Source organism: Pelophylax lessonae (assembly GCF_965119305.1).
Source record: "Pelophylax lessonae genome assembly, chromosome: 2".
NCBI lineage: Eukaryota > Metazoa > Chordata > Amphibia > Anura > Ranidae > Pelophylax > Pelophylax lessonae.
In genome coordinates, this window is record NC_138769.1 from 318,392,931 (window position 1) to 318,405,340 (window position 12,410).

The window sequence follows — 12,410 nt, forward strand, 5'->3', positions numbered from 1 at the left end:
CACACTCAATTGACATAAGTGCCAGTCCTGTGAGCCTTTCTTGGCCCATGGTGGACCTCATGTAATTTTTTATCAGCTTCAAAGCTGAAAAGCTCCTCTCACCAGAGGCCACTGACACAGGGAGAGTCAGGAGTAGACGCAAAGCAATGCTTAAATTACTGTACAAATCCAGTAGCTTCTCACTGTATATGTAATTAAGCATGTCAAATGGGGTAGTGGCTACATGGTCTGGAAAAGTGTAGAGAGATGAATTGATCTCAAGTGCCTTATGCTATGGGACTATCCAGCTGTCTGTTAACAGGTAGGTATTGTTCCCAATTGGTCCAATTTTTGCACGAAAAAATGTAGTGACAGCCTGTCAGTGTGATCATACCTGTCGCTGGCCTGGTCCGGTCCACGTGTGTGAGGAGGATGAGATGACTCGTGGTGTGTGTCTCTCTGGCGAAGTTCGTGGGCCTGGTGGGGTGGCGCCACACCCGTGGGCCCTTTAGACAGCCTAGGCTGGGGTGGGGCTGGTGTGCACTGCGCAGATGCGCTCCGCCCCCGCGTGATGTCATGCTGCTCCTCTGCTGTGCGCCCGCCTGCCGGCCTGTCACAGGCCGCCTGTGCGTTGTGAGGCCGGCCCGTGTGTGTGAGGCGCGGGCGCGGCGGTTGTGTTTTGGGATAATGTCAGTCTGTCTTGGGGCCCCAGGCCAGCTCGGGTCCCCAAGCAATTTCTTGTTTTGCCTGCCTTGACGCGACGGGCCGGCAAAGCATCATGATATGGGGATGTTTCTCATGCTATGGTGTTAGGCCTATTTATCGCATTCCAGGGATCATGGATCAGTTTGAATACATCAAAATGCTAGAAGAGGTCATGTTGCTTTATGCCGAAGAGGAAATGCCCTTGAATTGGATGTTTCAACAAGACGTCGACACCAAACACACCAGTAAGCGAGTAGGATCTTGGTCCTAGACCAACAAGATAAACTTTATGGAGTGGCCAGCCCAATCCTCTGACCTTTAATCCAATAAAAAAACTTGTGGGGCGACCTCAAAAATGCTGTTTTTGTGGTAAAACCAAGAAATGCAGAGAAATTGTGGAATGTGTTGCAATCGTTCTCGGCTAGAATACCTGTTCACAGGTGCCAGAAGTTGGATCGACTCCGTAAAACACAGATGTGAAACTGTTCTCAGTAACAGTGCTTATACAGCTAAATAGTTCCGTGATTCGCAGGAAAGCTAAATCTTTAAGCATTTTTCAGTTTATACAGTAAATGTTTGAGTTTGTAAAGAAAACCGCACACTGCTATTTTTTTTGGACAGCCTAATATTCCTTTTTCTTCACCTTTTTTGTAAAGTAATAAAATTGAAAACTTTTTTTTTTTTCTTCATGTTTTGATTTTGGAATAAGACTATGCAGTGTTCCCAATGCATTTGCATGTATAGAAATAAAAGCTAATATAAGGATTTTCAGCTTTACTCCCTTTTTTTGAAACCCACTGCAATCCTTTTGACACAACTGTATAATTGTGACAGTGCAGCACCTTGTCACCGTGTTAGAGGAATTTGGTGTTGCCTGGGGTTCTCACCTATGCAGGTTAATGGGCTCCGGGATGTGTCGGAGAAAACTGGCCTTTCAGTTTCTCCAAGCATGGTACACGGTGTGGACCTAGGGATAGAGGCTTTATCCCACCCAAACTCTTCAAAGCGTCTGTTAAAGCCAAATTCCAATTTAATTTCTAGTAAAAATAATCCGTACCAGCCTAAATCATACCTCTGTGCCATGTTGCTCTGTTTGCAGATCTCCAGATATTCTGGGTTTAGTTGTGACACTCTGCATTTCCTGCTAATAGACTGTCCCTTACTGCAGCAGTTAAAAGTCTGCACACTCCCCTTTGTAGTCTTTCAGATGGTGGGTGGGATTAAATGCATTCTAATTAGCATTCAATCTCGCACAGTCGCACCTACACCAAACCTCCCTAGTCCCACCTCACAGATAGGACCATTACTCAAGAAGGAAACCTTTTTATACACAGCCTGTTCTGAAAGTTAGCTGTGCTGATGCTGGGCAGGATTAAAGTGATTGTAAAGTCTTGATTTTCTTGCAAAAAAAAAAAAATAACAAACATGTTGTACTTGCCGCCTCTGTGCAGTTGGATTTGCACAGAGTAGCCCAGAACCTCTTCTTTGGTCTCTCTTTGCCGGTCCTGGCCACTCCCTTCAGTCGAGTGCCCCCCACAGCAAGCAGTTTGCTATGGGGGCACCTGAGCCGAGCAGCAGCTCCATCTGTTCAGACACGGAGCTGTCATTCGGCCCCATCTCCTCTCTAGATTGGCTGACTGACTTTGACAGCCATGGGAGCCAATGGCGCTGTAGCCATTTTCAAGGATAAAATTACCCTGCTAATAACACCTGAAAAAAACAGGCATTAAAAAGTGTATACAACACACAAACTGACATAGAAACACCCGCTGTTATTTTGCATAAAAAATATTTACTTTTCACTAGAGATACTTTAGGGATGCTTTTTGTTAAATATGGTTTGTTAGTGACTTCCCTTTCTGGACTGGTATAACTGGTAGTTGACACCACTGAATTTCTCCTTGATCTCAGAGGACCCGTACCACTTTGCCTAAAATTCATTCCCTAAAGTGTGAATCAAATACTTTTTTCGTCCTGGATTAAAGGTTCTATACTATCACAAGAATACTAAACTGTGGCTTGTGCCTCTTGGGCTTCTTGTATACTTCCCAAACCAAGGGCATGAGTGCCACTAACCTATCCTGCATATAAGCAGCCTGTGTATGGTTGCACTTTGAGGTGTGGCCTCTTGCTTCCATATTTCCCAGGTCAAATTCAGGAGTTCCTGGGAATGTCTACAGTATAAATGTTAAAACTGGAAGAACCCTAGGGAGGACAGTGGCATGGCCCACTTCAAAAACATTAGGCATGGTAACATGAAGTCTGTCTTTTACATCCTGATCAGCGGTACTAAACCCAAAACCAGAAATGTAATATATTGAAACTTCCCAATCAGATATGTTAGCTGTATCAGTTTTGTTTTTTTTTTTCCCCTCCTTCTTCTTTTTTTTTTTTTTCACCTGGTGATCTGGATAAGAGCATGGGTACCTGCTCCACAATATTGAGGAAGAGTGGAAACGTTGTTTCTACGTGCACCAATCCGGCCCAGAAGAACCTGGTCCACAAGCATACTCCAATTTTCTAGCAGACAATCCCTGGCCTCTTCACAACAGGCCAGATCTGCTATCTCACAGCCCTCTATTGCAGCCTGCATCAGTGTCTGGCTTTAACAGCAAGACTATTGTTGTACCTGGAAATCTTACTGATGTAAGCTCAGTTAATTCAGCCCCAGTGATTTACTCTGCGCCTCACATTCCAGCCTTCCTACCAACAGATCTGGACTAGAATCTTGCTCTTTGTACGCTAAAGGGGTAAAGGGCAAAAATCACACACCAGTATTACACTGTTTTTAACCAAACCCCTCACATGCTTTAAAGGTTCCACTAAGTGTTTCCACTGAGAGAACTGCAATAGTGGTAGTTTTTGGTATCGGTATGTGTAAAAAGTACTCCCATTGAGTCCGTACCAATCTTAGAAAGGTCCACCAAACTGTGCATATTACTTCAAAGACAAGATTGATGCAATACATGAGGACACCTCCACTACGTACATTTTCCTTGCTCAACATACCTTACCTTAACACTCCTCGTTTGAACTGGCTACTATTGAAGAGGTTACAAAATTTTTTTCCCAGATGCCCACCTAACCAATTGCCCCCTGGATCCTGTTCCCTCACAACTACTATGGTTACCCTCTTATTCCATCCTATGCTCTCTCACTCACATCTTCAATCGCTCCCTCTCTAGTGGCATCTACCCCTACCCTCTAAAACATAAGCAGATCACTCCCATACTTAAAAAGCCCTCACTGGACCCCACCAACCTGAACAACTTAAGACCCATCTCACTGCTCTCATTCATCTCTAAACATCTAGAAAGCTTAGTCTACAACAGTCTTGGCTCCTACCTCCAGTGAAAATAACCTTCTTGATTCCTTAGTCTGGCTTTCGCTCGCAACACTGCCTTACTAAAACTCACAAACTATTTACGAACTGCTAAAACAAATGGCCACTAATCCATATTCCTATTACTTGACCTCTTTGCCGCCTTTGATACTGTTGACCATCCGCTCCTTCTTAACTAACACTGTTCCCTTGGCCTCCAAGATTCTGCTCTATCTTGGTTCTCCATCTACCTAACATAGCGCTCCTTTAGTGTTGCCTGCAACTCTGTCTCCTCTCAATTGCCTATTACTGTTGGGGTTCCCCAAGTCTCAAGACCCCTTCTCTTCTCTGTCTACACCACCTCTCTTGGTGACTTAATAATCGCCCACAGCTTCCAATACCATCTAAATGCCGATGGCACCCAAATCTGTCTACTCGCCTCACTCCTTCAGTCTCCTCTTGCATTACTAACTTACTGACATATGTGATTAGGCTTCCAGAGTCTAATAATGCCTCTACAGGCTCTTCTCATGTTGTTCCTAGGAATGCTGCAAGAACTGGGTTGACAAATAGTGACATGTGCCTCCCCAAGTTACGTTCCATATGCTCATTTAATATACAGTAAAACCTTGGATTGCGAGCATAATTAGTTCCGGAAGCATGCTTGTAATCCAAAGCACTCTTATATCAAAGCAAGTTTACCCATAAGAAATAATGGAAACTCAGATGATTCGTTCCACAACCATTTATTCATAAATCCTTCAATTTATAGTTCATATAAAAAGATTATAGCAATGTGATAGATTGTGTAACCATAAAATGTCCATCCACAAATAGCCGCTTCCACAAGGGGATTGGAAGCAAAATCCAGCAGGAGCTACAGAGTATCAAAAGAGAAGAGAGGCGCCTCTAAGTGTAGCAAAATGGTTCCATTTAATGAAGGTACAACATTTAGCAACTCACATGGTTGATGAATAAAACAGGCACATCTAAGGATGCAGGCATCCGGGGTAAAGCTGTCCACATAGACCATCTTCTGAACCACCGGCTGCTAGTCTGTAATCCTGATCGGGAAGACCACCCTGGAGTAAAGCGATCTGATAGCGAGGGGCAGCATGGAAGGGATGACGTAGATGGTGGTGCGGAGGATGGTCTATGTGGACATCTTTACCCCTGATGCCTGCATCCTTAGATGTGCCTGTTTTAATCATCAACCATGTGAGTTGCTAAATGTTGTACCTTCATTAAATGTAACCATATTGCTACACTTAGAAGCGCCTCTCTTCTTCTTTTATACTCAGCTGTGACTTGAGGCTACTTGTATATCAAGACATTGCTTGTATATCAAGTCAAAATTTATTTGAAAATTTTGCTTGTCTTGCAAAGCGCTCTTAAACCAAGTTACTCTCAAACCAAGGTTTTACTGTAGGACAATTGGCAGCCACATGCCCTAGTCCTTAGCAACGCCAGCACCTAATATGCCATACCCCCTGTCAAGAAAATGAATACGGCAGGCACTCTGATCTTTTTAAAACTAGCAAAAATGGAGAGGTGCACATGAGCAGGGCAATATACAAAACTGGCCTCCAGCACGCATTCTAGCTAACTACTAGAATGTTTAACTACTGGGGTTAAAAGCAGAGATTTTAGGTGCATACATTTGCTATGAATGTGTAAGCCACATGTTCTGTTTGTGTAACATTCCAGAGTGTTGCAGCAAGATTCTTTGGAGATGGAGCTCAGAAATTTGGATTTCTCATTACTTTCTGTACCAGAGACAATGGTCACCAGAGTAAATATACCCAAGGGACACACAGACCGCAATAAAAACCTGACTGAGGTTCTAACTGTTCTACATTCTGTCCAAGAAACATTGTGTGTGTATGGAGAAATTTTACAAAAAAAAAACTGACCCACCACCTCAATTATTTTTTTTTTCCTTCCCTCTTAGGTGAAAGGGAGAGAGAGGCATATTAATTCTCTGAAAAAAAAGTGTCAAAAAGAGGCAGAGCAGAACAAGGAAAAGCAGCAGAAGATTGAGTCATTGGAGAGATACCTGGCTGATCTTCCTACTGTGCAGGACCACCAGAAACAACTTCATCAGGTAAAATCCCACACAATGGGCTCAATTCACAAAGCGTTAAATTCCAAATAGGTAGGTTTGATAAATTATCGCATGAGCTAAATTGCATAAATCCCTGCAATTCATGGGGGAAAAAATGAGTTATTCACATCAATACAAGGCACTTTCACCCCCTGCCTGCCCAAGCCAATTTTCAGGTTTTAGGGCTGTCGCACTTTGACAATTGCACGATCATGCAACACTTCACACAAATTCAATTTTTTATCATTGTTTTTGAGACAGAGCTTTACATAGTTACATGGTAGTTGAGGTTGAAAAAAGACAACAGTCCATCCAGTTCAACGTGTGTTTGTGTGTGGACGTATTTATTTCCCATACCCCTGAATGTTTTGTTCTTGGAGATGTGTGTCCAAGAGTCTTTTAAAAGTAGCCATACTCCCCGCACTTACCACCGTTTGTGGAAGAGAGTTCCACAATCTTATTGCCCCCTACTGTAAAAAAAACCCTTGCGTAGCTTAAGGTTAAATCGCTTCTCCTCTAATCGCATTGTATGGCCTCTTGTACTCTTAGGCTACATTCACACCTGAGCGTAGCGTTTTCGCACATTTTTTTCCGCGATTTTTGTGCAGGCGTTTTTAGATTGAATAGAAACCAATGGAAAACACCTGTAATCTGCCCAAAAAGAAGCTCATGTACTTTTTTGAGCGTTGGGCGTTTTGCTCACAGCGTCAAAACGCTCAGATGTGAACAGGGGCCATTGAAATGAATAGGATTTGTCTTGTTGGGCGTTTTGAGAGCTGATCCTAGAGCAGAAAAACGCCCCAAAACGCCTACATGTGAACGGAGCCTTACACTCCTTGCGACTGAATAGTTTTTTTTCTATGCTGAGATCACCGTTGAGGTATTTGTAAATCGCTATCATATCACCTCCCAGGCGTCTCTTCTCTAGGAAGAATAAATCCAATGCTTGTAAACACTCCTCATAATTTAGGTTCTCTAATACCCTAATTGGCTTAGTTGCCCTTCTTTGGACTCTTTCCAGTTCCAGCACATCCTTACTGAGGATTGGTGACCAGAACTGGACAGATTACTCCAGAGGTGGTCGGACCAGAGTTTTATAAACAGAAATTTTTTCTTTTATTTTCTGAAATAAAGCCTAATTCTATGCAGCCGCAGGGGAAGAGGAGCAGGGATAGGAGATAAAAGTTGCAAGTTTTTATATATAGTGTTATTATTATACAGGATTTATATAGCGCCTACAGTTTGTGCAGTGCTTTATAACATGAGGGCAGACAGTACAGTTACAATACAATTCAATACAGGAGGAATCGGATATGTATGTGGATATAGATCTACAGATAGAGGCAGCTGTGCTGCAGTCTGATGCAGACGATGTTCCCTGCTTGTTGATTGACCTCTGCTGGACAGTTGACCTGTTGCAGTAAGTGAATTGTATAGAATTCTGTAAAACAAACCCTGCTGTGTGAATTCTGTTGACAGGCTGTATCAGGTGTGTCACTTTTTTTTTTTTCTTCTCTTCTATCAGATGAAGGAACTCCAAGAGAAGAATTGCCTTCTGCAGGAGCAAGTGGGTGACCTAGAAAGAAAACTGGCAGAAGCTAGAGCAACCTGTAGGGAGAATGAAACAAAGCTTGCAGCTGCGAATTTGAAAGTACAGGAGTATTCCAATACTACTGAAAGGTAACTATTGAATAAGAGGCACACAACCAAATAGCTTACTCTATCATCTCCTGACGTTTGGAATGATCTGCTTGTTAGTTTACAGAAGGAACTAAAAAAGCTGGAAACCACAGACTGGAAGGTGGAAGAAAAGAGGTTATTACAGGAGGCACAGGATTTAAGACGTGAAATAGAATCCCATCAAAAAGAGCAGGAAGGCTTAAGAAAGGTACATGCTTCTATAACCTGAGATCCTCCAAAAAGAAACCTATGAAATACTCACTTATGTCTTATTATAGGTGGTGGAATGCCAAAAGAAAAAGCTGGAGCAGATGTGCAATAATGCAAAGGTAACCATTTATTCTGTTCCCTTCTCTAACTGACCTAATACATGCATTTTTAGTGAACCCTAACTGACAAATATTGGAGTCTGTATGTAATTAATACAGCTCCTGACAGTATTTGTTTTACCTCCCATACTCTTATTTAGAATTTTTTAATTTTTTTTTTTTTTCCTATATCATGCATTGATGGTTGCAGCTCCATATTATTCTTGGCCATTGGGTTATGCTGCCCCCTACAGGAGTAGGAAACTAGGCGGCAAAAATCTTTACCACACCTATGGGGCAGTCCCTGCAGACATACACCCAGTCACTCTGCTATAGGATTCAGTTTGTTTCTGCCTAGTTTAGGAGTAGGACCTGGTCCCCGGCTGGGACTTCGGTCTTAGCTTGTCTTTTTTATTTTTAAATGTAACCTTTGTTAATGAATTACATTTCTCTATCGTTCATTTACGGACGCAGTTCCTGATGCATATCAGTAGGGTTATACTGGCCCCTACAGGAGTAGGACACTAGACAGAAAAAAGTTCTGCCTACACCTATGGGCAGTCCCGGGGGGAGCACGCTCTCTTCCTGCATAGGATGTCCGTTTTAATCTGTCTAGTCAGGAGTAAGGACCTAGTTCCCTGCTGGGATCTCTGGTCCTGGCAAGTTTTTTTCCCCTCTGTCCTGTTGTGCACCCCCTCTTCTACCCCCCTCCACACGGGGACTGTTTTGGCCTACTCCCATTGGCTGGGACCACGTTCTCAGGCCCCATGGGGGGTCGGGGGGTGCGGCGGTGAACGATCGATCGTGTGAGGGGGCCTCAGTCTGTACTTTTTTTTTAGGGCCTACCTGCTGAGTCTGGGGGATCCCCCTGAAAGCCTCAGTCAAGCGGGGCTGCCATTTTCTTGTAGCTACAGTTGATCGGTGGCCATCTTGGTACACCCGGTTTCGGCCATTTTGCGGTGGATTCTTTGCTGGGAATCTAGGTGGGAGTGCCTGGAGGTGTTTTTCAGTGGGTGGAGCCCCTCTCTTCACCCTGGGCAGTTTCAAGCTCGCTTCCTTTTGGAGAGCTGCTGCTGACATGTGCAGACGTTCTGGGACTGGCTGATGCATATTGGGAAAGGGAGTTCTGGGGGTCTCTCTCTGTTGGGGGTCTTCACCGCATGCCTGACCTTCGGGGGGTGCTGTAGAGCAGTGGGACTGTTTTTTTTGTTTGTTTTTTTTGTTTGTTTTTTTGCAAAAAAACAAAAATTTTTTTTTTCTGTCATTTTTTTCAAATTTTGCTGGCGGGTTCTTCTGATGCAGTATGGACCCTGCAGAACATGTGTCCCCACCTGACCCCCTCACGGAGGCTGCAGGGCCTTCCAGATCCCAACTGTCCACCAATGCAATTTCGGTGGTTCTGTAAGCATTTGTGTCCCGGGTGGAGGTGGCCTTCATTGGGTGAGGTGCGAAGAAACGACCTCCACCTAACACTGCCTCATCTGATGTCTCGGGTTCTGAATCTGACTCAGCCACCGCAGACGTGGGTCTCCCTGCCAGGTCTGTTACCTCGTGCCCTGCGTCCTCAGATAATGAGGATGACATTTCTACCTCCCCTGCTGCGCAAGATAAGGCGCTGGTGGATGCACTGGTTGTTTCTGTGCGTGACACCCTGAAATTTGGAGGACGCGGCTGCACCTTGGGCGCAGGTTTGCGTTTGGCACTCACATGCCACCCAAAACTGAAAAGATTTTGCTAGCATGCTCATAAAAGAATAGGACCGTCCGAGACGATCCCCTGGGGTGTCTCAGCGGCTTGCTAGACGTTACCCTTTGTGGAGTCTCTGGCAAAGAAGTGGACTGTACCACCTAAGGTGGACCCACCTGTCTCCAGACTGAATAGGCTACCGTTATCCCAGTGGAGGAATCCCCGTCCTTTTAAGGACCTGGGGGATAGGAAAGCGGAGGCTGTGGCCCGCGATCTGTACTCCCTGGCGGGGTCTGCACTGAGAACAATGTTTACGTTTGCCCTTGTCACGCAGACTCTGACTGACGGCGGAGTTCCAACGCCGTGACTTGGTGAGGAAGCAAGTCCCTCCTTCCTTGGGGGAGCTTTTGGACCAGCGGGTGCAGGGGCTGCTATTGTTTGCGATGCCGCGATAGACATGACTCCTTTATTGGGTCTCCTGTCGGTTTCGGCAGTGGTTATCCAGCGTATACTTTGGCTGAAGTGTTGGTCTGTGGATCAATCTTCTAAGAAGGCCTTAACGGATCTATCTTTTTAAGGGGATCGCCTGTTTGGCGAGGCCCTAGATGACTTATACGGGTCTCACAGGGGGTTAAGGGTTCTTTTCTTCCACAGGCTAACAAGGGTAAGGGCCCTTGGTCACAGACGGGGTCGCTCCTTTTCAGCTCACAAACAGTTTCTTCGTCCCTCGGGGACTGCCGATGAGGCGAGGTCCTTCAAGACTTCCTCGGGTGGCTCCAAGCGACCCTGGTCTGACAAACAAAAGTCTGCTTTTTCTAGACCTATGCACAGGGCCTACTCGGCCTGAAGGTGCGTCCTCACCCCTATTTGGGTTGGGGGGACATCTTGGCGGTTCTCGGACCTGCGGGGCCCGAATCCCAGACAGTTCAGGAGTTCAGGAGGTCACACAGTCCAGTTACAAGATCGAATTTCGATTCGTTTCTCCGGTAAGGTTTTCCCTTCCAATGTACAGCTGTCCCTGATTCGCTTACTGGCGCACTATGCGGCAGTACAGGATCTGGTTCAACAAGGCTGGACCTAATAGCCCTGGATGGTTCCGTGCGAATCAAAGTTTCAGCATGGTATCGGTTCGCACGATGGTGGCTTCCCTACATCAGGGGGTTTCCTGGCCTCCATAGACATTAAAGATGCCTGCCTTCACATGCCGTTATGTGCAGGACACCAACGGGTTCTCCGTTTTGCCGTGGGAAAGGATCACTATCAGTTTGTGGCGTTACCCTTTGGTCTCGCCTCTGCTCCTCGTGTCTTCACAAAGGTGTTGGCTCAGGTCCTGGCACTGTTGCGACAGTGGGGGATTTCGGTCCTGGACAATCTGCTTCTCTGTGCGGAGTCCCCTACAGTGCTGACAACGAATTTGGAGATCACCATGATAACTCTGGAGGAGTTTGGGTAGATTCTGGACCTTCAGAAGTCATCCATGAGACTGGACTATCTGGTCCTGACTTTGGAATCATCCTCAACCAGGGTGTTTTTTCCTCTGGAAAATCTCTTGAAACTTCAGACTGCGGTTCAGCTGTTCCTGTCCAGCACATGGTCATCCCTTCGAACTTGCATGCAAGTTCTGGCACTGATGGTGTCATCTTTCAAGGCGGTCCTTTTCGCTCAATCCCTCATGAGGATCCTCCAGAAGGAAATCCTTCTCAAATGGAACAAGAATCCAAGCTCCCTGGACATTCTGAGCCAGGTGACCAGACAGTCCCTGATCTGGTGGCTTCAGTCCCCGATGCCCAAGCAGGAAAATCTTTACTCCTCTTATACTGGACAATTGTCACCACGGATGCAAGCCTGTCCGGGTGGGGAGGAGTCCTCGGCAGGTTCTCTACCAAGGAAGTATTGTCCCTGGAGAAATCTAGGTTACTGATCAATGTCCTGAAGCTGAGAGCGATCCCACTTTGCCTAGTCCACTGGCCCGGGCACCTGCAGGTTGTCTAGTGCGCATTCAATCGGACTATACCACGGCCGTGGCTTATGTCATTCACCAAGGGGGCACCAAGAGTGTCCTTGCGGCCTTGGAAGTGACAGGCTTTCTTCTTTGGGTAGAGCGCCTTGTTCCAGCTCTCTTCGCTGTTCACGTTCCAGGTTTGGAAAATTGGAAGGAGGATTACTTCAGTCGACAGGCCTTGGATGCAGGGGCATGGTCCCTACATCTGGAGGTGTTCCAGCAGTTGTGCCTTCGTTGGGGCACTCCAGACAGGGATCTGTTGGCGTTGCATCAACAGGAGAGTGCAGAGGTTTGTAGCCCACTCCCGGGACCCTCTGGCAGATGCAGTGGTGGCACCATGGGGTCAGTATCAGCTGCTGTCTGCCTTTCCTCCTCTCAACTTCCTGCCAAGACTTCTTCGCAGGATCAAGGCGAAAGGGATTCTGGTCATTCTTGTGGCTCCGGACTGGCCTCGCCGAGCTTGGTACGCTGACCTGGTCAGGCTAGTCGCAGACGCTCCTTGGCGACTTCCTCTCAGGGAGGATCTTTTGTCTCAAGGGCCAATCTTCCATCCTGCTTTACAGGCGCTGGTTTTGACGGCTTGGCTGTAGAAATCCGGGTGCTGAAGGACAGGGGATTGTCTGT

At 46.0% G+C, this 12,410-nt stretch overlaps 1 protein-coding gene across 1 annotated transcript in view; it reads left to right on the forward strand.

Moving 5' to 3' along the window:
- The window catches only part of CEP85 (centrosomal protein 85), a 50,818-nt gene that overhangs the window by 18,435 nt on the left and 19,973 nt on the right, over positions 1 to 12,410 (forward strand). Inside the window, exons 8-11 of the mRNA XM_082246886.1 lie at positions 5,958 to 6,110; positions 7,636 to 7,790; positions 7,869 to 7,998; positions 8,069 to 8,119. Coding sequence (XP_082103012.1) covers positions 5,958 to 6,110; positions 7,636 to 7,790; positions 7,869 to 7,998; positions 8,069 to 8,119 — 489 coding nt within the window. The remainder of the gene's footprint in view (positions 1 to 5,957; positions 6,111 to 7,635; positions 7,791 to 7,868; positions 7,999 to 8,068; positions 8,120 to 12,410) is intronic.